At 37.8% G+C, this 24348-nt stretch overlaps 1 protein-coding gene across 1 annotated transcript in view; it reads right to left on the bottom strand.

The window, feature by feature from the left end:
* The window catches only part of DOK6 (docking protein 6), a 389456-nt gene that overhangs the window by 73672 nt on the left and 291436 nt on the right, over positions 1-24348 (bottom strand). Inside the window, exons 6-7 of the mRNA XM_084779373.1 lie at positions 22143-22281; positions 6958-7075 (exon numbers count right to left, since the gene is read on the bottom strand). Coding sequence (XP_084635499.1) covers positions 6958-7075; positions 22143-22281 — 257 coding nt within the window. The remainder of the gene's footprint in view (positions 1-6957; positions 7076-22142; positions 22282-24348) is intronic.

Genomic DNA, 24348 nt, shown 5'->3' with positions numbered 1-24348 from the left:
CAGAGAATTCTCAACAGAGGAATATCAAATGGCTGAGAAACACTTAAAGAAATGCTCGACCTCCTTAGTCATCAGAGAAATGCAAATCAAAACGACACTGAGATTCCATCTTACACCCATCAGAATGGCTAAGATCAATAACTCAACTGACACCTCATGCTGGCGAGGGTGTGGAGAAAGAGGAACACTCCTGCATTGCTGGTGGGAATGCAAACTTGTACAACCACTTTGGAAAGCTATCTGGTGCTTTCTCAGAAAAATGGGAATAGGGCTTCCTCAAGACCCAGCTATTCCACTCCTTGGAATATACCCAGAGGATGCACTACCACACAACAGGGACATATGCTCAACCATGTTCATAGCTGCCTTATTCATAATAGCCAGAACTTGGAAACAACCTACGTGTCCCTCAACAGAAGAATGGATAAAGAAACTGTGGTACATTTACACTATGGAATACTACTCAGCTATTAAAAACAAGGAATTTCCAAAATTTGTGGACAAATGGATTGAACTAGAAATTGTCATAATGAGTGAGTTCACACAGAAGCAAAAAGAGCTAAATGGTATATACTCACTTATATTGAGATACTAGTCCAAGGTGTACGTCCCCATGAAAAACTGTACCTACCAGAATAGTGGGTAAGAGGGGAGGACATCCTATTGAGACTTTAGGTGTGAGAAGCCTGGGAGAAAGAGGAAATAGAAGGATCCAGCAGGTCCTGGAAAATCACAGGCGAGTCTGGGCCCTGGGGTCCTCCGCAAACTATGGCAACAGCCAAGGAAAAAATAGGCAGTAAACCTCGAACCCCTACCCGGACTAGCCAATGGACATTCTCCATTGTTGAGTGGAGAAGGAGATCTAACTTTCACACAAACTCTGGTGGCCCATATTTGAACATGTCCCTTGGATGGAGATGCCTGGTGGCACTCAGAGGAAGGATAAGAGGTCACCAAGGAGAGACCTGATACCCTATGAGCATATACAGGGGGAGGAGGTCCCCCTCAGACACAGACTTAGGGGAAGGGAGGGGAGTAGGGGGGAAGTGGGAGGAAGGGAGGAATGGGAGGATACATGGGATGGGCTAACAACTGAGATGTAATATGAATAAATTAATTTAAAAAAAAGAAAAGAGAAATTGTGGGCAGGGACATCTTCATGACAAGGTGGAAACTTAAGTCAGGGTAGGCTTCTGAGAGGATATGAGGGGGACTCTACCTGAGATTCCTAGTAGCAGGGGTCATGGAGATTGAAGAAGACACCTTCTAACTAGATAAGTCCACAGTGGAACACCAGCTTACCCACAAAAACTTTGACCCCCAAATTACCCTGCCTATATGACACACAGGGATAAAGATAGAACAGGTAGAGCAGAGATTAAGGGGATGTCCAATCAATGCCTTGCCCAAACCAAGACAAACCCAATGGAAGAGAGCCAACCCTTGACACTATTAATAATATTCTGCTATGCTTGTCCTCTGAGAGGCTCTACCCAGCAATGGTTCAAGCCAGATGCTAAGACTCACAGCCACACATTGAGCCAAGTGTAGGGAGTCTAGTGAAAAAGTGGTCATGGGGGAGAGGGAGAATAGGACCTGGAGGTGACAGAAGCTCCACAAGAAGACCAACAGAGCTAACTAACCAGGGCTCAGAGGGCCTTGTGGAGACTAAAGCACCAACCAAGGGTCATGCATGGACTCGACCTAGGCCTCCTACAGAGCTCAGGCTTCATGTAGGTTCTCTCGTAAGGGGAGCAGGGGCTTTCCCTGATATGGACTTGGTTGACTGGTTTTTGATCACTTCTCCTTGGTGGGTCTGCCTTGCCAGGCCACAGGAGAAGAGGATGTGCTCAGTCCTGATGTGACTCGATGAGCTGGCGTGGGTGGTGGTGGTGGGGGAACTCCCCTTTTCTGAGGAATAGGAGAGGGGGATGGGGAAGAGGGAGAGAGGGAGGGACTAGGAGGATAGGAGGCAGGAGGCTATGAACAGGATGTAAAGGAATAAATAAATAAAAAAGTTGTAAGCAAAATATATAGCACCCCATGGCTTTCGATTTAAAAGGCATATTTGCTCTTTAGAAGTTTAAAGATAGATGTTACTGTTATCATAATGAACATCTACTAGTTTCTTATGATACACAACTAAAAAGAATCATCAGTGGTTAATGTCTTAGGGGAATTGTTTAAAAATAAGAGTTTTAGATTAATACAAAAAAGAAAGAAAGAAAGAAAATGGAAGTATATTACCCAAGGACACACGTTAACAGTTGTAAAGTTACCACTCAAATCAGGTTTATGTGACTTCAGATTTCAGGAGTGGATGGTTCCCTTTCACAAATTTGATCTCCCACAGTTATTCTGAGTCAGTAGCATAAAAAGAAAACTATCTACAGTGTCACTAGAGGATAGCCCAAGGGCTCAAGCAAGATTTACAGCAATACATTGATATAAAGTTATCCGTTAGTGCCTCAGAGATCAGGGAAGAGGGGCTGATTAATTGTGACTGCAGGAGATAAGGAACATTTAACAGTAGGAATATTCTGTGCTTTTTTATGATGTCAACTTAGGGGTGCAACTTATTAATTTATCTCAAAACAGTGACACCCCAAGAGGCAGTTTTTTGTTTTGACTTACTTCTTTTAAGGTAAGGATATGCAGTAAATTTCCATAAATATGGTTTAATAGTCAGAAATTGTTGCTTCCAGAAAAGAAGTCGTATTTCTAAGAGCTGTTACTGAATTGTGAGGAGCATGCTGCTGCCTCAGGGGAACTTTGATGTATTTGGCTACTTCTAACTGTCCTGCTTTCCAAAAACATAATCAGAATATAGGAATGAAGCAAGGTAGACTACTTTTTACTTTTGCTGCAATTTTCAGTATTAGTTTTTAAGTTTAAGGAGCCTTTACATTATAATCTGGAAAATGTGCCAAGGTGAAATCTTAAATACAAAAATATCAATGAGAAAATTATACAGAATTCAAATTTGAAACTGAATGGGCAGTAAAGAAGGACAGAGGGTCACAGCTAACTGAAGACTAAATAAAGCCTTTGATTTACCTCACTAGTCTATGCTGGAATTCTCTTTAGCATTTTCTGAAGGTTACCTTTAATTCTAATTGTCTGTTTCTGTCCTGTCCTTCTGAGAAATTGGAACCACAGCTGCCCTTTCCCTGATCATTAAATGCCTTTGGTGTAATTAGGTAAGCTTTGGTGCTGACACTGGTGGTCCGTAGCTTAATTACAGACACACAGAGGGCAGAAGAGGGCACGCAATTCAGAGCTGGCATTTGGGTATTAATTCATGTTAAGGAAAGCAGAACTTGTATAGCTCCCACCTCAGCCATCTTTCTTTAAACTCTTCAGACACAATGCAAAGTGTATCCATTCCATCTAATTTTGCATCAAAAATTCGATAATGGCTCCTCCCCATAAGCACTTTCTCTGAGACCATTTCAGCACCCTTTCATTACAATTTATTGAAGAAACTAATCTCAAAAAACATCAGGCGAAGAGCAAAGAAACTGAGCTAACAGGTTAAAGGACAACTTTACTGCATTTCAGAACAGTCTGTGGGCTTACTAAATTAATGACTAGCAATAGAAAATGTCTGTGCCCAGTAACAATGTCCCCTTTAACCTTCCCCTGCCAACTCCTCTTTCTTCTTCTCTATATCGTTTCTGTTTTTTCGAGACAGGGTTTCTCTGTGTAGCCTTGGCTGTCCTGAACTTTCTTTGTATAGCAGGCTGGCCTCAGATCCACAATGATCCACCTGCCTCTGCCTCCTAAGTGCTGGAGTTATAGGTGTGTGCCACTGCGCCTGGCTCCATCTTTATTTTAACAGAGAGAAGATACTGCTTCTAGAAGAGGCTCATGTTCCTATAAGGTGTTACCCAGTCACCAGTAGCAGGCTGATGGCTTTCTTCCAATCTTCCCTAATTTTCTTTCCTCTCTCCCTTCCTCCTTCCCTACATATATCTCAATATCTTAAAATAAGCCTTATAGTTTATGAAGATAGTAATTTTAAAAAGTAATTTTATAGTCAATAGTTCAAAATGATGTTTTCTTTCCTTCAATAGTTTAAGCTTCCTTGATTTTAGAGAAAACATTTTTGTACGTGATTATCATGAACATTTGGAAGTTAGTTAAATATAGGTAACAAATCACCTGATAATACAAATTAAGCATCCCTATCTCTTAACATAGACAGCAGTCTTCACTTCTGCAAGAAAAAGTGGACAAAGTTGACCTATAATGAACTACTTGGGGTGGAGGTGGTAGCTATTACTCAGGGCAATGGGGACTTGTTAGAAGCTAATGATTTCTTTTCTCATCCATTTGATCCAGACTCCATAATATCGCACTCTGTCAGAGCACCCTCTGGGAGTAGCATGGAGAGAGCAGCTTACTCTACGGCACTTATTCTCCGATCACAAAGCCAAATGCTGTGTCTCACTATTGACATACTTGTCTTTAAAGGGGTGTCTGGCAATAGACAAATAAATGAACAGAGCAAAACTTAGCTAACTGTAAAGCGTAGATGCTGACAGGCAATCGAAGTTTTACGTAAGTTTAATATAGATTAGTTTGTTTTCAGGGCATGATTTTTTTTCAGCTCCAGTACATGTGCTGCTTATTAATGAATCCAATCCTTTAAACTTGGAACACATAAAACTCTTCTCCTTTTCATTTTGAACAAAAGCTCACTGAATTTAATTCACATTGACCCACAACTTCATATCTCAGAAGTGAAAATACGATGAAAAAAAGTTCTGAAAACAAATTTTCATTCCTGGATTTGTGGTTTACTTGACATGATAGCTAATCTTCATTGCTACTTTACTGTATTTAGAAGTTCCATGGAAACACAATATCTGATTGGGCCCATGACAATGTTTCTAGAAAGGGGTAACAAGAGAAGACATGTCTTGTATGTGTGTAGAACTATCCAGTGTGCTGGGGTCCTGGGCTGAACCAATGGGAAAGTCGGTAGAGAGGAGTCTTCTTCTTGCTCTGCATTCCAAGAGAAGTCCCATGTGACCAGCTACCCTGTGACTCAGCGGTCACATGATGGGTGCACTTCTTTGGACCCTCCTCTCTTATGTGTCTTCTTATTCACAGTCAGTGAGATGTAATTTACATTGAATAGCTTCTATAATTTGATGTACACTACCTTAGTTAATGCACTACCTTAGTCTTGTTATGCAAAACAGTAGCAAACCATCTAACCAGAGAACAGTGTAATATGAATATTGTGTGTGTGAGAATTTAGTGATACACTTTACAAAAAACATTCACAATACTAGAGTTTTGTTTTAACTCTGCAAAGTGCACAATAATATGCAAGTATAATCTACTCTTTGTGAAAAAGAAATGAGACCATGTCAGGGTCACAACTAAGGGAAGCAAGGTAACCAGACTTATACATGCAATTTCCTTAAAATTAGAAGTTCACAAAAGGGATTTTGCTATTTTGCCGGGCAGAGGCTGATACTCATGGAATGTAGACAGGGGACTTAGCAACTCATTTACCCATTTTTCCTCTCTGGATTTTTTTTTAAATAACAAATTCTTATGCGTAGCCCTGGCTTATTTGGAACTCACTTTGAAAACCAAGCTGGCCTAAAACCTACATAGATCCTTTTTCTCCTGCTGCTGCCTGAATGCATGTGGGCCATCACACCTGGCCCTTAGCTTTCTGTCTGTCTGTTTGTTTGCTTGTTTTTTAGGGTGCCAAGATCAGGAGAGTCTGGAATACTCTAAGCTATATTCATATTCCCTTTCTCTGATTTTTTTTAACTTCCCAGGACAGTTTTACTTGCTTTCATTAACTATCAGTTTGTATACTCTTAAGTATTTTTTCTTCCACTGTCTTAAGCACAAATATGAAATGAGTCATAATTTTAAATAGCCATTTAAAGTATAAAGTGCAATTGCTTTCTATAAATGATTCTTTTCCTTGAAGAACATATATTTAATCATTTCATGGTGATCGAATTTCATTCTTCTTTCTGAAACTGTGACAGCAAATAAGGCTATAAAATCATTCACATTATTTTACTTTGCTTGTAATATAATTTTGTGTAGCAAAGCAATTAGTGCTGTTATTAAGTACAAAGGCTAAAGTATGGAAAGGAAGAAAAAGAGAAAATGAAACAAAAACACTAAACTGACTATTGATGGCTTAAATAGTTACACAACCACTAGGTATTTAATAATGCCTGCCACATTCAAGCCTATGGTGCTCAATAAATGCTTGTTGTTGAGTGTGTGTTTTCAGCTGTGCATTACAGTATTCTGTGCTTCTAACTTCCTCCATGGAGCATATTCTATTTGAAAAATAAAAATATCATTTAAAACAAAAGAGAAAGGCTAGAAAGGCTGATGGCAGGGATTCTGTAACTACCTGTCCGTTGTCTGGCACCTCTTTAGTCTCCTCATTCTGCAAACCATTCCCATGTCGCACCTTGTCAGTTCACCTCTCTGATAAGACTCATGCTACACCTGAAAGCTTCTCTGGGTAAGTTCATGAAGCATTTTAGTCCCAAGTCTGACCAGATGCTTAATCTTAGGAAGAATAAACGATGTTGAAAAAGAAGTCCTCTGTAAAATGGCATGACAGAGACCTCAGCATTTGGCCTCCAGCTTTTCACAATGTACTTTGTATATTGCTTTAGTCAATGTCTCCTTCCAAATTTGTCCCTAATCCATTACCATAAGTTTAGGAATAATTTCATAGCATGCATGTATAAGATGATAGCTTTTAAAAAGTAACAGTGAATCTCAGAGTTCCTACTGTGCCCTGAGAAAATTGAGTGGAAACAAAAGAAAATCAATCAATACAAATGCACCCCAATTTGTTAGACTCCCCTACAGAAGGTAGTGAATGATATATGGCTTTGTCACTTTAAAAGGCAAAAGATTTATATGATTTGAAGAGAAACCAGTAAAGCTACTTACCTTGCAAGTTGTAGATTTCTCCAACGCTGTTCTGACGCGTAATGTGATGCCAGTATGCACTACGAGGAAGAGAGATGGATTTCGATAATGTCATTGGATCAGTCAAGCTTGTCTGAAGCTAAAAGAGAAGAGAAATGTACCTTAGGCCTTCTTGGAGATATCAAAACCAAATCCACCCTTTAGAATGCCAAGCATTGAAAGTGAGTGACAGAAAACAGAATATGTTAAAGATACCTATATAATTCCCCATTCAAGGATAACTGTGTCAAAAGTGAAATTGTGACTGATAGGTTTTCCACGCTCCAGTCGATGGCTCCTTACATGTGCTCATAAGGACAGAGAGACAGGAAGGAAGGGAGGGAGGCAGGGGGAAGAGACAGAATATTGGAAAACAGCATGACAGGGGCACATGGAGAGATTTAGAAGAAGAAAGTGGAAGCGATATTATCATATTTCATTGTATAAATGTATGAAATTATTAAAAATAAGAAGACAGCTAGAGAAGTATGAGAGGAGGTGGGAGAAGGTAAGTAGCTCAGTGGGTAAAAGACCTTGCCACACAAGAATGGGTTGGCCAAGTGCATTCCTGTATCCCCATTGCTGTTGGGGATGAACATTTGAGCAGCAACATGGGGTCTGTTAGTCTAAGCGTATACTCTAGGTTCAGTAAGAAACGCTGTTTCAAAGGGGATACGTGTGATAAACCAGGACAAAGGATGACCATTTGTTGTACACACACGTACTCACCCTGTCACATATGTGCATACACCACACACACACACAGGCATGCATGCGAGCACACACACCACATACTACTATAAATATTAAACCATGCATAAAACAAAACAAAATAAAGAATACACGAGAAGAATTGAATCTGACTCATTAAGAATCCCAGTGGCTTCTTGCCAATGGAGAAAGAGCACTGGCAAATCAGTTGTCGGCCACCTTGTGAACTCGCTTTCATTTCGGTGGCTGAAAATTACTTACACTACTCACAGCAGTTTTCAATGAGTAGAATGGCAAAATAACTTAAGAAATTTAGGAACAGGGTGTAAGAGTGATGTGTCCTAGAAAAGGTGCCAAACACAAGAGACCCATTTTCCGGCTCTTCCCACCGAGTCCCCCCACCTCTGCGCAGTGCTGTTTATTCTTCCTGAGAAGCTCTGTGGCAAGGGAGCTGAATGTGTCCGTATTTTGAATGTGCTGTTTCTGAGGTTAGATGGTTACATCATTCCCTAGGGCGTATGGTTAACAACAACAGCAAAAGGAATGGATTTGCAGGTTTAAGGAAGAAATTTATGTTATTTATTTCATATTGTTTTTTAAAATACAGAAATTGTTTTATTTGGTCTTTGGGCATGCTGCTTTAACAAATCCTGAGCAATGTATAAGCAGACCCCTCAGCTACTGCCACCCTGAAAGCTAAGAATGAATCAGCCAGCTTCTGAGGCCTGTAACAGAGACATCTCTGCTTTGCTGTAACTTTCCCACCTGCCATTTCCACTACTTTGTTTGAAAAATGTCTTAATATATGCTGTTCTTTGTTCTGTTGCCATAAAACACTCACAAAATGTTATCACCTCGGAACATGGAATTGGAGTAATTTGAATTTGCTATCTCGTACAAGATCAACACAAGTTTATTGAAAATCTGCCACTGGAGCCGCTTTGCGGCTGATTCTTATCTATCTCAAATGATAATTTCAAGTTCTCTTCCCTATGTACACAGTACACAAGCTCCCTTTACCCACATTCAAAATATATCGGTATGTGTAGGGGTGCGAAGAAAAACAGACTGTGTTTTTGTTGTTGTTTTGTTTGGTTTGGTTTGGTTGGGGTTTTGTTTTGTTTTGTTTTGTTTTTTTATTTTTTATTTTTTGTGTTAGGATTAAGCAGAGCTTTCTGTACCTGCAGCATCCTTGTTATGAATGGAAATATCCAGTTCTACCAGAGCCCTGACAGATGGAAAAAAGCTGTGTGTTGGACTATCCATAATTAGATACCATCAAATGTGTCCATGTTGAAAAACTTCATCCAGCTTGGTGGCCTAGGTCACACCACCTGTAGGTTGGTCCAGGTTCCAAGTCCTGTGGGTTGGTCCAGGCTCTGCTTGCCTCCAGACAAGAATGGATGGACCTCAAGGTCAAAGGTTCCAATGTCCTGTTTCTTGCCTAGGGGAAGCATAGGGCACTCAGGGTGAGGCCCAAGTCTGGGGCACTAGGCCCAGTCTCCCCAGGGGAAATTCAGTTCCCACCAGGGTGTTACAGTTTAGGTCTTAGAATGAGATTGTGGACATCAGGAGACGGTGGAGACTCAGGACCTCCCCAAGCCCATGATGAGACCAAAAGTGTTACAACTCCTTGTTTTGAGGTGCTCTGCCAAGCACAGCAGAGGAAGCAGGCAGATGTCTGAAACCTCTGGCAGGCAGGTCCGGTGAGATGTGAGCCCAGTGGGCTTCACCGAGGGTCAGCACAGAGGTGGAGATGGAGTAGACTCCACAGCTGCAAAAATAAATGGAGTCTCAGCCGGTCATGGTGGAGGAATGGTGAGCAAGACAGCACCCGAGAACATGCCAGCCAGATTTTATTTATAAACCTTGGGCAGCGGCCGGGGTTCTGAGGGCGAATATGTCTGATTCCCTAGGGCTAAGGGTGCCAGGACACTTAATTTACATACAGTGATACAATAACTCATGTACATGCAGTAACATGGGGTCCTATCACAAGAAGGAAAACGCAGTACTTAATTATCCCATGGGAGAGATAATCACTTCTAGGTAGAATTAGAGATTATTTGCTGGAGGCTGGGATCTCTTCAGGATGGAGTGGGGTTTACTTCTAGGAATTCCCTGTGCCTGAGCAAGTTCCTTATCAGGAAAGAGACAGGCTTGTAAGCTTCCTGAAGGGCTATGTGACACTCTTTTTAAGAAATCTGGGGTTACTGTATCAGATGGAGTGGAAACTCCTTGGGGGAAAAGGGAGTCCACCTTCATAGACTGAGCACAAGATGGATATCCAGAGGAGAAGTCAGACTCCAACCTTATCCATCAGAGCACCACCATCCCCCACTATTATACCTCTAGAAGTAGAGACAGGTTTCATTTTATGGTAGTGCTATTGAGAGAGAGGAAGCCAGCTTCTCATATCAAACATGGAGCACGTAATTTTTTATTTAGTTCATGTCAACAATGCCCATTAATAACATCAAATAAAGCGAATTCATATTAATCATAGTTGTGTAGAATAATTTTTATTCTTTTCCTAATCTAGTCTAATTTATTATTTTTCGTTGAATCTCTGATATTGGATGAAAATGATGTTCCTTCTATATTTTAATTTAAATTTCATAAACATTTTTTTTTACACCAAATGGTCAGTCTTGGGTATCATAGAAACACAATGAGCATACAGTAAGTGTTGAAAACAAATCCGAGGAAGCCAGCAGAAAATTGTCCCTCCAACACATCTGAGGCATCTCACCTCTTGCTGCCACAGCTCTCCCTCTGCTTGCCATCAATGCCTTCTATGTTATTAGATATGTTCAATTTATTCATTCATTTGCTTTCAATTTTACTTTCTCCTTATTTGTAGAAAGAGAGATATCTGAATCTGAAAATTCGTTGTGGATTTTCTTAGCCCATTTACAGATCTTTATCTGCACATAGTAACTGTTTTCCTGGACATCAGCGTTTCACTCATCATGCATACCGCTATAAAGTACGGCTCTGGAGTAGACCGAGTCCTCACACTGTGCAGTGAGGCACTAAATCCCAGTGTGGCCATATTTAGAGGCAGGTTCTACTAGAAGCCTAACTAAGGTTAAAAGAAGACCATTGAGTCAACCCTAGCCCAAGAGGATGGTGCCCTTATAAAAAGAGGAAGAGACTCCAGGGAATAATATTTATAAAAAGAAGCCATGGGATGACACAAGTATAAAATGGACATCTACAAGGCAAGCCTTAAAGGCATCAGAAAAAAAGTGAATCTATTCAGTGTTGAATTTGAACTTTCAGACTATATAACTGTGAAAGAACAAATTTATGTTGGTTAGCTACCCACTCTACAGTATTTCTTACAGACTTACAATATTAATATAGTAGACTTTAACCCAACTAGGATGATAAATGTTCTGAACTATGATTTGTCCAATAATTTTCAATTTTCTCTTTTTTTTATTAATTTATTCTTGTTATATCTCAATGGTTATCCCATCCCTTGTATCCTCCCATTCTTCCCTCCCTCCCATTTTCCCCTTACTCCCCTCCCCTATGACTGTGCCTGAAGGGGACCTCCTCCCCCTTTATATGCTCATAGGTTATCAAGTCTCTTCTTGGTAGCCTGATACCTTATTACCTTTAAGTAATGTGTTAGAAATTTGCCAATAAATAGCCATAGTGACTAAAAACTGCAATTATGGTTCAAGTACTTTTATTAGTGACTATTGTTGATTATAATTTTAAATTTTTATTTGTTTGCTTGTTTTCGAGACAAAGTTTCTCTGTGTAGTCTTGTCTGTATTGAATCTCATTATATATCAGGATGGCCTTGAACTCAGAGTGATCTGCCTACCTCTGTCACCCTGAGTGCTAGAATTAAAGATGTGCACCACCATTCCTAGTTTAATTTTTAACTTTTGGTACAACTTCTTTTGGCGAGAGACTTCAACAAGAGCATAGAAAGAAATAATATTTATGTGTGAAGGTAAAAAATAAGTTTTAAGATGCTATGGCTATTTATTAACTGAAAGAAACTTGACCTAGAAGACATTTATGCACTAAGTGTAAGCATATAAAAATCTATGTAAGGAAAATAGAAAGATATAAAATATAAATATAGAAAGAAATATATATATATTTGTACATATATGTAAAAGAAAAATTATGAGACCATTCACCTTAGTTGGGATTTCTACTGCCTGATAAAACACTGACCAAAATAAACTTGGAGAAGAAAGGGTTTATTTCATTTTAAAGCTATTCATCACTGAGGTAAGTCAGGGCAGAAACTCAAGGCAGGAAACATAAGGCCGGTATTGAAGCTGAAGTGAAGGAGGAACATTGCTTACAGATTTGCTGTCTAAGGCTTTCTGGGCCTGCTTTCATATACAGCTCAGTGTCACCTGCCCAGGAGTGTTGTCATCCCCAGTGGCCTAGGCTGTCTCACATCAATCATTTATCAAGAAAATGTCATACAAGCTTTGATACAGGCAATGTGATGAAGAAATTTTCTCAATTGAGATTTGTTCTTGTTTGCTTTTTGCTTTTTCTTTTGTTTTGTTAGATAATGCTAGCTTGTGTCAAGTTGGAAAAAAAAAACCAAAAGCTAGACACTATTTCTGTCTATTATAGAGTTTAAATAAATGAACCAGGGTTGATTTATGTTTTCCAGTTTCTTTGTTGGGAGAATCTACTGTGTTTTTGAGTTTTGGGTTTTTTATCTAGTGAGAAACTGTTTAAGAAAGCACAACACACCTTGGACCTTTGTGCCAGACTCCCAGAATACATAACTGTTAACTCTCTTGCAGGCAACATCCACCGGCTTTGCTTTTTGTATAGGCCAGGATTCAGGAAGGATGCTTCCAAACAGATGCAGACATCAATTCGACAAAGGGGCGGTTAGATCAACCTTGAAACACTTGCCACTGCTTTCTGCCACCTTCTTTTTGTTGTAGCCATTTGAAATAACATTTAGTTCACTGCAAGGCTGAGCAATGAACCAGAAAATGCTTATTTAGTGCCTGAGAAAAGTGCAGGTCACAATTCAACCAAGTGTGAAGAGTAGTTGAGATGTCTGTGTTCTACCAGGGAGCACAGGGGAACAAAGCCAAGTCAAGGTACTCCATACACAAATGAAGTTGATACCTATATGAGCATGCTACCTTAGATCTTATCTGGGAAAACAATTAAAAATTTATTGATTTATATATATTTGAGATCTATATATAGGTGATATAAAATAGATCCTACTACCATTTGCAAAACCTGAGCTGGCAAAGGAGTGACAGTAGAGATGAAAATACATTTTTTGGTTTATGTCAAGATGATTTATAGAAGTAGAACCCCCCCCCCCAAATGGACTATTTAATCAATGTAGGCAGGTAGGGGAAGGCGTGATAAATATGAGCAGAGCTCAGCGGGCTGTGCATATTCATAGGTGTGCATGCATTTATATGTGAGTGTCTGGGTGTACACATAAATTCAACCTAGATAAAGAGAGACAGTATCTTGCTTTCTTTTCCTGCTGATCTGATGAAATACTGTGACAAAAGCAACTTAAGAGAGAAAAAGTAGCTGATTAAGTTCAAGGGTACAAACATCACGGTGAGAAGGTCAAGGCAACAGAAGCTTGAGGTAGCAGGCCACATCAAATAATCAGGAGAAAAGACAGTGAATGCTGCTACACTTAGCTCTCTTTCCTCATTTATAAAGTTCGGAATCCCAGGCAGGGAACAGTACTACCCACAGTAGGTGTGGCTCCCCCATCAATTAATACAATCAAGAATTGTATTACATCAAGAATACAATACACCAAGAAAATCTCTTTGGTGATTCTAGGTCTGTGTAGTTAACAACTAACACTAGCTATCACACCTGTCTGGTGAGCTAAATTGGTCAAGGACATGTTTTAACATGTTCTTTGCCATGTCTGAGAGAGGAGGGAATTGATAAGAACATATGTTGTTAAAAAAGTTGAAATTGCAAAGATACCAATAATCAGAAAATACACTAATATAACATATGAATTGTGTTAGTTGTAAAAAGAAAAATGTTGTGCTGTGTAATAAAGAAGTGTGTGCAGAGCACTCCAGTTGGGAATACCACATTTTATTTGTTCTTAGCAAGTCCATAAAACTTTAAAATTGTATGTGAACAGAGACTCCAGGGATAGTGAGCCAGCCATGCTTGGCACTGTTTGCAGTCATTAAAACAACCCTCTGAAGTTTGATGGTTTATGGGCAATTGGTTTCTCACGGACTTGGCTTAATTTTCAGTGGGGGACACCTCACACTTAATCTTCCATTTTATTCAAGATAAACGGGGAGAAATTAGAAGTCATTTTGCTGAGTTTGTTCTAAGGTAGCAAATAAAATGTGATTTACATAGTCATTTAATAGAAATTGCTCAATGTCTTTCATTTGATCTTCATAGAACATTATTTTAATTTAGCTTGAAACAGTGATTCTTACTATATGTTTTAATTATGTGCTAGCAAATTACATTTAGGTAATTTGAAAAATATAAAACAAACCCTAGCATTAGACCAATGACATCAAATCAAGTAGCTTTAACAATATTATTCATTTTTATAATCTATGATACCTTTAAGAATGCACATGCATTCAAGTCAGAGTTGGTGCTGCAGACTTATAATCCTAGCACTCAAGAGGCTGAGGTTGAGGGTTCTGAGTTCAATGCCATTCCAGAAAAATTAATAAAACTCTTTCTCAAAATAAAAATAAGGGACAAAATAAGGGTTGGTAGTGGAGGCCTTAGTTTTGTATTTAACAATAGAGATTAGAAAATATTTGTGAGTCCTTAGGGTATCTTACATTTGTAAATTAGAAGATAAAAGCATTTAGAAAATTGCCTTCTGTGCACAGGAATGAACAGATGAAAAACACTAAAATTCACAGTGTTTTTACATCATAATTTGTTCCTTTAAAACTTTAAATACATAGTGATTTATTTAGGTAATGTTCAGTAGCCACACATACAGAAAGTTGGTATTAATGCATTTTTTTATCCCATTTCTGCACAAAGCTACTTTTCCTTTGTCAGCCATTTTATGAGTTAGTAATCCCTGGGTTCTCAAGAAAGCCCTTGGTTGTTGTATACTAACTCTCTGAAGTAGAATTATTGTCAGGTTCCATATAGCCTCCTATAGAATAAGGTAGATAAAAGACCTGATTAGCATAATGTGTTTTGTTAGTCCTGCTCACGTACGTCACTTTCACACACCATGTGTCCTTTGTTCTAACACCTCCAGAATGAGAGAAGTGATTGCCTTCACTGAAGCAGCACTGGTTATCCATATATATATATATATATATATATATATATATATATATATATATATATATATATATTTACTTTGTGTATAGGAACTTGCTATGAAACCCTTGAATCTGTGATCCTCCTGTTTCAGCCTCCCAAGGTCTGGGATAATAGGTATACACCAGAACATCCATTTTCAACCATTAATTGTTATCTTGACTTATTTTTTTTTACCAGTAACATTTTATTTTATTTCATTTATTATGTTTCTTTTTAACATATACACTTATATTACTACACATAGGTAAAATAAACTACATACAGCAGGAAGAACCATGAGACAATCAGGAATTATATAAATGTTACATTCATAGTGATTTGGCTATTTGTATTTGGCAAACTTGAAGTAAGCATCTTTCCTATCTTATTGGATCTAAATTTCTGAATGGAGATTAATATCTATCATATCTCATCTCTATTAACTTAAATCATCTATCTTGATCTACAAACATTTTAACCCTTCTCTTGACTTTTAAGATTTTGGCTTTGATTTTCCTCACTGTTATTCAGCTGCAGCAATAAAATAAAAGAAACAGACTCATACTTTTAGCATAGAAGTTGTAATATTTTATATTCAGCAGTCTTCTCTCTTACATAAGTAACAAGTATAGTTGATTAGAAGTAAGGGGTTTGTGTCCTCCTCTCCCTCTCTGTATTGTATGTGCACATGTCTGAAGTCACATCTAGACCATACATAACACATTCCTAGGTTAAAGGAAATGTTTGAAGCAACTTTTATTCTAATACTGTACTATAGCCTTGCTGACCAAACTATATATAGCCTTTTGCCATGTTTACTTTATTCCACATTTATTAGAAAATGTGTGAGTTTCAAGTGCATGTATTCTATCATGTATGTTTGTGAAAAACTATTTTTTAGTGTTTTGAAATAAAAGCTAATGAAGTAATTAATTAGGATCATAAGTTTATTTCATTATTGAGCATAATTTATTTTAATTACATTCATGTTGGTTAATTGCAATCAATGCATATCAAGAAAAGAAAATTTTATGAATATGTTTTTGAACTTCAAAATGTATAACTGGTCATTGTCAGTAATACCTTGTGCTTTGGTCTTATGATTATTATTGATTATGTTGAACAGTAGAGTCTTGAACTTTGAAAAATAAATGTGTTTGCAAGATTCATTTTATTTTCACTTTTGTGTTTGTATGTGTGCATGTATGTGTGGGTACCCAACAAAGACAAGAAGGTAGCATCAGATTCTTTGGAGCTGGAATTACAGGCAGATGTGGGTGCTGGAGACTGAACTCTGGTCTTTGACCAGAGCAGTAGGCACCCCTAAGTGCTGAGCCATCCCTCCAGACATTGCATTTAGTTTTACCAGGTATAATTTACTCCATGTATATGCATATGATTCCTGGAGTTTTTAAAGCTTCTGTGATTGTATCCAGAGAAGTATATTAAATAGGTTCTGTGTATCATCACTGTAAGATGCTTCCAAGCTCGTCATATTTTTGCTGTAAAAAACCTTATCTATTTCATGCTGATAGGACTCCCTGCAGAATATGTCTAAGAAGAAAGTTTTAATGGAATTTGGCAGGGGAAGCCAAACTGCTAAGAATATAAACCATCTGGGAAGCCTTTTAGTCCCTTCAAAAGTTATAAATGAGTGTATGTTTGCCACTTAAAAAAAACTATTGCTATATTTCATATGCTATAAAATTTTATCCTTTTTAAGAAAAACAACCATTATACCTAGCACTACAAATGATGGGTTCTGCCAGTCAAACTGTGTTCTATAATTGAGTGAGAGCTGCTAAAATTAAGAAGAAGGAGGAAGAGGAGGAGAAGGAGGTGGAGGAGGAGGAGGAGGTGGTGGTGGAGGAGGAGGAGGAGGAGGAGGAGGAGGAGGAGGAGGAGGAGGAAGCGAGGGCACAAAAGCAAACCTGTCATCTTGGAATTGATGCAGTATGATAGCGCTTTCCACGTCACGCAACTGCTCATGAGACTGACATGCTATTTATGTGCTGATAGGGAATTCTACATAACTATTTATATAAAATATCATTTCATAGCTTGATAGTAGTGAGTGATTAGTAAAGTGTAACTGAGGAAGGGTGAATTCATTCCATTTTTATTGCTGTTCAAATTACCTCATTGAAGAGCTGACTTTTTTCTCTAGCCTTTTTGTTTCATTGTGAAAAAAATTGAATTTCAAGAAAAGCATCTTAAATATTTATATATTTTTTACCAAATTATAAAGTATAAATTTATGTATGAGGTGCTCTCAAATGGCTTTTGAGTTACCCGTGACATCACAAGTTTAGAAATTACTAGTCACAATGCTTTTCTTTGTCAGAGACATAAGGACAAGTCATAGAGGTTTTGCTTGACAAAGTTCCAAAGATCTCCAGTTGCTCAACACCATCTTATATTATTTATGGTTCATGTCTATTTATGGAATAATTTTGCCTAAAAGCTACTTAGAAATATGCCTTTTCTTCTAAAACTACCTTTCTCTTTATTTCTCAAGAAATTTACACTGGAAAACTTTTTCCCACAGAGAATATTGAAATAAGGCATCTGGCCAAAGGCCAGAGAGTTTTGGCTCTAACTATTGTGCGTGGCAAGGCAGAAACTGCTTGAAAAGAAAGTTAGGACTTTGACATAACAGTAATGGTCAGATATTGTTAGCTATAGAAAATTAAACTTTTTTATTTAGAATATGCTTTGAAAGTAATAGAAAGTGGGCTTGGGACCTCACGCTTTACAGATATTTCACAATAGAGGACCCCTTGGCAGTCAGTCTAGGCTTTAGTAAAGATGAATAATACACCTGTTGGTTTGAAACTGGGAGTAACTCAAGTTTTTTCTGTGTGAAGCACATTTAGATTCAAGCTATGTTGCTATGACAATCATGTAAATATACTGGCTTTTATCCTGGAGAAATTTATGATTAAACTTTCCCAAGTACTGTTTAAGAAATAATAATCAGGTCATACTGACCATTGCTTGGATACCGATTGATTTTTTTTCTATATGTAGCTTTTTTGTAGCTTATACAGGATTGTCTTCCTTTCTTTGTTAGATTGTTTTCTTGATTGGTTTTTAAATGCTCTATTGATTGTAAAAGGTGTAAAAACCATGATGTAATCTTTAATGAAAAAAATTGAACTTCAATTTAAATAAAGGCCTGGGGTTGGCCCAAAAGAGATGACAGAAGAAAAATAAAGTTCTTCTGGGCTAGAAGACCTTTTAGTTTGCACTGCAATTTGTGCCTGCGCCTCAATATTTCTGTTCTCCTCAATCTCTCCTCAACAATTAGTCCCATTAACTATTTGTTCACCAACAGTTGGTCTCTTTGGACAACTGTTCCCTGCCTACTCTTTTCTCCCTACAACAGAACCACCAAGACATTCTCTTCTCTCTTCCTGAAGATGATCTATAGTATTTCTTCTTATTTACTTATTTTTGATAATGTTTCTGGAAACCATGTTTTACTTTCATTCATATTTTCTCGTATTGTTTAGGCCTTAGGCATTTTAGTCTGTTTAAAATCCTTAACAACATAAAAAGAAAAATTAAAAAAGTTTCTTTCATCCTTGCTCCTCTCACTCCCTCTGACATCTCCCTCCCCTAAAACATCTGTGGCTTTTCAGTCTATCCTGGTTAGATCTGTATTCAGGCTCAACAGACTGAAACACCATGCATGTTTGGCTGAGCCTCTGATGAATGGTTGCTATTAGTGGGGAGATTAACATTCTTGGCAATATGGTGCTCTGATAGCTTAGCATCTTTTGACAATGAATTTGATTAATTTCACTAATTATGAAAGGAAGAATATTATATGTGAGACAGAAATGTATTTGGACATGTCATTGTATTTAAATATCTAAATTAAAAACTGTCCTGGCTTAATTCTCCAATGTACCCCAAACAAAATTCTTCCTTTCTTGCTGTGTTTTAAATTATTTGTATTAATTCTTTGAGCATTTCATACAATGTATTTTGGCTATATTCACATTCAAACTTCTCCCAGATCCACCTCTTCATTTGTACCCATATATCTTTGTGCTCCTTTGCAAAAAATAAAATAAAATGTAATCCACCATATAAACAAACTAGAAGAAACACCCCACATGCTTATCTCATTAAATGCAAAAAAGGCCTTTGAGAAAAGCCAACACTCCATGATGATTTTTTTTAACCCACCAGGTCCAGTTTGTGTTGCTTAAACGCTTTTGGGAATGGGGTCTGTCCTAGAGCATGGCAGAACTAACAGGGCCACACCTCTTGGTCAACGGACTCTTACTATCCATGAAGCTCTCCACTTCCAATAGGTCCTCAGGTAGGTGCATCGCTTTGTGCCCATGTCTTCACCTCCATGCGGGCATTTTTTTTTTTATGGCCTCAGCTTGGACAGATTTTGTCTTTTTGTCACAATCTCTGTGAGTTCATCTGTACAACATAGCAGCTGTGTCTAGAAAACAGTTTGCCTCTAGTCATCCACCAACCACATTTTGATTGGATTTTAGTCTCCTTTTATGAGGTGGAATTCATACTTGGCATTGTTTTTGTGGGGGGAAAACCCTTTACTTATCTGTATAAGCCATATTTGGGTTAAAAAATTAAAGAACACATTGAAACCACCTAGGATCCCCATTTCTATAGAGTTGTTTCTACTTTTTAAGCAAGGCAGGACTGAGGAGCTCTGTGAATGCAATAGTGGAAGCAAGCCCTATTTTCTCCCTGGAGGGTTCATGCATGAGCCTCTCAGGACTTTACTATCCAGAAACTCTCTGACACCACTGCCCTGACCATGTGAATTAAGAAGTCAAGGGACCTGGCATGACGCTGGATAATACAAACTATGTAATCTCACAAAACTGTGGGCAACCTGAAAGAAGAAACTTTTTTCTTCTCTTGTATTCATCAGTTCACTGAGTCCCAAATAAATGCATAGTGATCTTGTGCCAGTTAATAAACAGCTAACATGTATGTAAAACTTTATAATTGAGTTAGTCAATACTAATTCTTTCATGATCTTTCTCAGTGACAAAAATCAAAATACAAATCTTTAATTGCCTTACCAATTTACTAGGTATTTTTTGTGTTGATATGCAATACTGCTTAATAGAAAATGTACTGCTCTATTCGCCAGGACTGATAATTCCTAGGTATCGGATTGCCATATTAAAATATTTTAACTAACATTTATCTATTTATATGTGAGTAGAAGTGTGCACCTGTCATGGTGTGTGTATGACATATTTTAAGAATTAATTTGTTTCCTTCACAGCATGGGTTCCAAGGATTGAACTCAGGTTGTCAGATCTAACAACAAGCATCTCACCTGCTGAATTAATCCATCAGGTATTTTAAATGATGAGAGAAATTTGGCTTTACTTAGAGAATGGAGACATATCAAAATAGAAAGAGGTGTTATCAATAACAGCAAAACCATGTTTCATCTTTTCAGAAAAAAATAACAGTTGAGACACTATTTTCACTCCATTTTGCGCAAGTTTGTAAATCCACAAATCATGTTTCATTAAAAAGATAAATCAAATGCTTTCAGTTGCCTGAAAACTTACATTTAGGGCCTCCAGTGCTATAGACTTCTTTGGGTACTTAATCCTTAAAAATCTTTTAAAGCATATGAAAATACATAAGTATTTAAATATGAATACAACACATCCTGATTTGAAAACTAAAAGATTTGAAAACTAAAAACTAAACAAAAAACAAAACACAACAACAGCAAAACAGTCACCCCTGTTATCTATTTCATAGTATATATGTACTAAATACAATGCCACATTTTTGCATGTTAGATAGAAGGTTTTATTTTAATCCCCATGTTGTACTTTTACCTAATTTTCACACAGAGCTTTATATTATTTTAAATTGAAATTAGGAACCACACACAGAACACTAAAATGTTTTTTTTTTCATGCTTGTTTGAAAGTTTTGTGTGTGTAAAGGAGGTGTATTAAAAGAGAAAGTAATGTCTTGGAGGCTGGGAAACCCCTGCATTGGTTTTAGAACTTAGTGTTCTTGAGAATAGTTACCAAACTGCGGTAGACTGCTCTCAAAAAAGTATTAAACTAGCTTATTCTGAAGAATGGACTAGACAGAAATCAATTTAATTTTCCTAGCATTAACCTTCCGAGAGAAGCATACCTGTAAAATTGATATTTTAATTTACCCAAATACTCTCTTTACATTTGATTTGGTAAATTCCACTGTTGAGCATCACCAAACTCATCATTTGAGCATCTGTACCAGTTACAGAGGGAACACACCTCAAGTTTAGAGTGTCTGAGATCCTTCTACAGGTACCCATCTTCTCTAAGTATTTAGGGATGACTGTCTAACTCTTGGGTTTGGCCCAAACTGTGATAAGCACATATCAGCCACAGCTGATGTGAATTAAATTTTATTTTTAAAAAATTGGCTCAAGATTGTTAGATGTCCTTTGAAAGAGCTTGAATGAAAAGTAGTAACTACATTTGGACTCAATAACGTGCTTTCTTCATAGATATTGGAAAGTTTGTAAGTACTCAAAAATGCCCTACTTGCTCTGTCACCGTCAAAAGATTAAATGTTTTATTATTGTGTGTATGTCTGGCAACTAAATAGATAGAACTACCATATGTCTGTTATTAAGGAAAAGAAGACCTTTATGGATTTAATACCCTGCTCAGAAGTACAGTCTGTAAGCAGTGATGTTGAGCAGTGAGTTTGGAACCCAAATGGAATGCTGTGTTTCATGATCAATAATTACAGTCTACTGAAACAATTCCCGACATTTTCTTCATGGAAATATACTTAGAATTTCTACATGTTAATTTGCACATTTAGAATAAGCATACGTAGCAAAGTTCAACTCTTGCTTCATGCTCCAAGCCACAGCTTTGGGCAACCAACGCAGCAGATCCCACACAGATCTATGGAGAGCAGGGCTTCTGCGTCTTGGTCAAAAATAACTTTGTGATATACTGATGAAAGTATTACAGAGCTGCGGTTGGCCTTCGTAGGTTTGGTAATGGAGACAGAGCACGGGTGGGCACCACACACTACACGAACAGAATCACATAAACATAGTTCGCATCAGCACAGGACATGCATTCACAAGCATTAGATCACATAGAGTGGAGCCTTACCCGGGCCTTCTGCTCCATTTCTAGCATTAGTCTTTCATGTTGCTCAGCTATGGCTAGTGTTGCAGAGTGGACCTTTTGATAGATCATTTCTCCTTCCCTTGTTTGAAAAGTGAATAGGCCTTCTCCTGTGTCACACATTCTGTGAAGAGAGAGAGAGAGAAACGGTCTTTGTGGGTTCAAATGTGTCAACACTCTCCATATCAAAGATGCCCTACCCTCAGGTTTTCTTCTCCATGCTAGTTCACTCTTGGAAAATCCACCCAAGACATGCATCTGTAAATTCTATATGAAGGAGAGTTAAATGTGAAAATCCATGCATACTTGAGCTTTTACTTCTTACCAAAATGTGCAGGAACACATAAAGCTAATTTAGACATGCTTCGTGTGGTTGCCTGAATGCTGACAGTGGGGATTCCCTACTCTCAGGAACAGCTACCAAGCGCTTTACCCAGGACATTTTAGTGTCTGTTATATGTACCCTATTTACACCATTTTGCTTCAGTATAGTTTCTACCCATTATGGGAGTGTACACATAGTCAAGATGCCCAGCCTGCCTCTCCCTGATTGCTACGTTTCGGCAGTAGAAATAACAGAACCGCGTCATACAACCTTAAGGAATGGAGACTTGGTAAGCAAACTGCTTACAGTGCTTCTTAGCACACCCAGAGTATTAAAATTGTTAGGTACTTTCATCATAAAGTTTGGAACTAATAATAAGGGAAGTTTAGAAGTAATCGAATAAATAGCTACCCTAGATAAATGGCTGGGTTGATTTAGTTTTCTAAGACAGTTATGTTTTTATGATATAATATTAGAAAGAAGTATAATGCAGTTAGTGCTGTAGGTGACAGTACATAATTCTAGCAAAAAATAAAAACATAAGTTTATTTTCAATTATTTTATAAAATTACTTGATAAGACAACATTCATTGACAAATGATTAGACATACAGACCAGGTTTATCAATAAATGTTAATTATAACATAAATATTATTTTAAGTAGTATGATAGCCCAGCTTTAACCATAACTGAAGACTATCTATCTATATCCATGTGATACACTGATATGAAGAACTAGCTAGCTTCCTATGATGCTAGATTTTAGGTAATGTTATAGAATGATTTACAGGACCAACACCAAAATACTCACGACACCAAACTATTGGACAATTTGTGTTTTTTTTTTTGTTGTTGTTGTTTTTTTTTTTTTTTTGTATGACTCTCCACGGGGATTTTAGTAGCAAAGAAATGTCTCAAGAGGCTTCTAACATTGCCCAGACTGTGACTGCCATCCCTTTGGGCCCCATCCAACCAGTACTTAGCTCCTGTGAAAGCGATCTTAATAAAATTCACACAGCGTGAAATGGAAAGTCTTAGGGAAAAATGAAGAGTTTTCACAAAGTGAAACAAATGAGCTATCTTTGTTGATGCTAGGGTGCTTGGAAATGCAAAAGCAACAGAAAAACCATTGATAAGTCCAGAGCACATCTTGTCTGAGGTGGAGGCTTTGTTCATTGTCAAGTGAACACTGCTTATTAGCCTCAGGAAATGAGATAATGAAGACACAAATTGTTATTTCATATTCAGTCATTGAGATGTGAAGTGCTGATGCCTGTCCACTTTCCAAGCCTTAATTCTTCCCAGTGGGGGATGCTTAATACTTACAGGAGGGTTTCCCTAATCTTAGAAATAGCTACCACTCACTTCCTTTGAACCTGGAACAAGGCATTTGAACGTATTATAACAAAGCAACACTGAATACAAGAGGCTGCTTCTGCTCATGACTATATCAACCAAGGGGAAGGCTCAGATTCTTCACTTGATGGGCTCATGATTACTGATATTGTCAGTCATGTTGACTTGAGCAACTTAGGGCTCCTTGCCTTAATATGTGCTGTCTGAAATAGGATAGAAAACAGAAATGTAGTTTTTTTTTTTTAATCTGTTAAAACAATGCCAGGGGAGAAACAATAAGGAAAAGGATGCAACAACTTAGGTTGCTTTGACTTGCTTTTCAAAGAAGAGACTTGATACCCTATGAGCATATACAGGGGGAGGAAATCCCCCTCAGGAACAGTCATAGGGAAGGGGAATAAGGGGAAAATGGGAGGGAGGGAAGAATGGGAGGATACAAGGGATGGGATAACCATTGAGATGTAACAAGAATAAATTAATAAAAAATTAAAAAAAACAAATTAGGGCTTA

Source organism: Acomys minous (genome assembly GCF_964271855.1).
Source record: "Acomys minous genome assembly, chromosome: 4".
NCBI classification, from domain to species: Eukaryota; Metazoa; Chordata; class Mammalia; order Rodentia; family Muridae; genus Acomys; species Acomys minous.
This window is presented reverse-complemented; position numbering and strand designations above follow the sequence as displayed.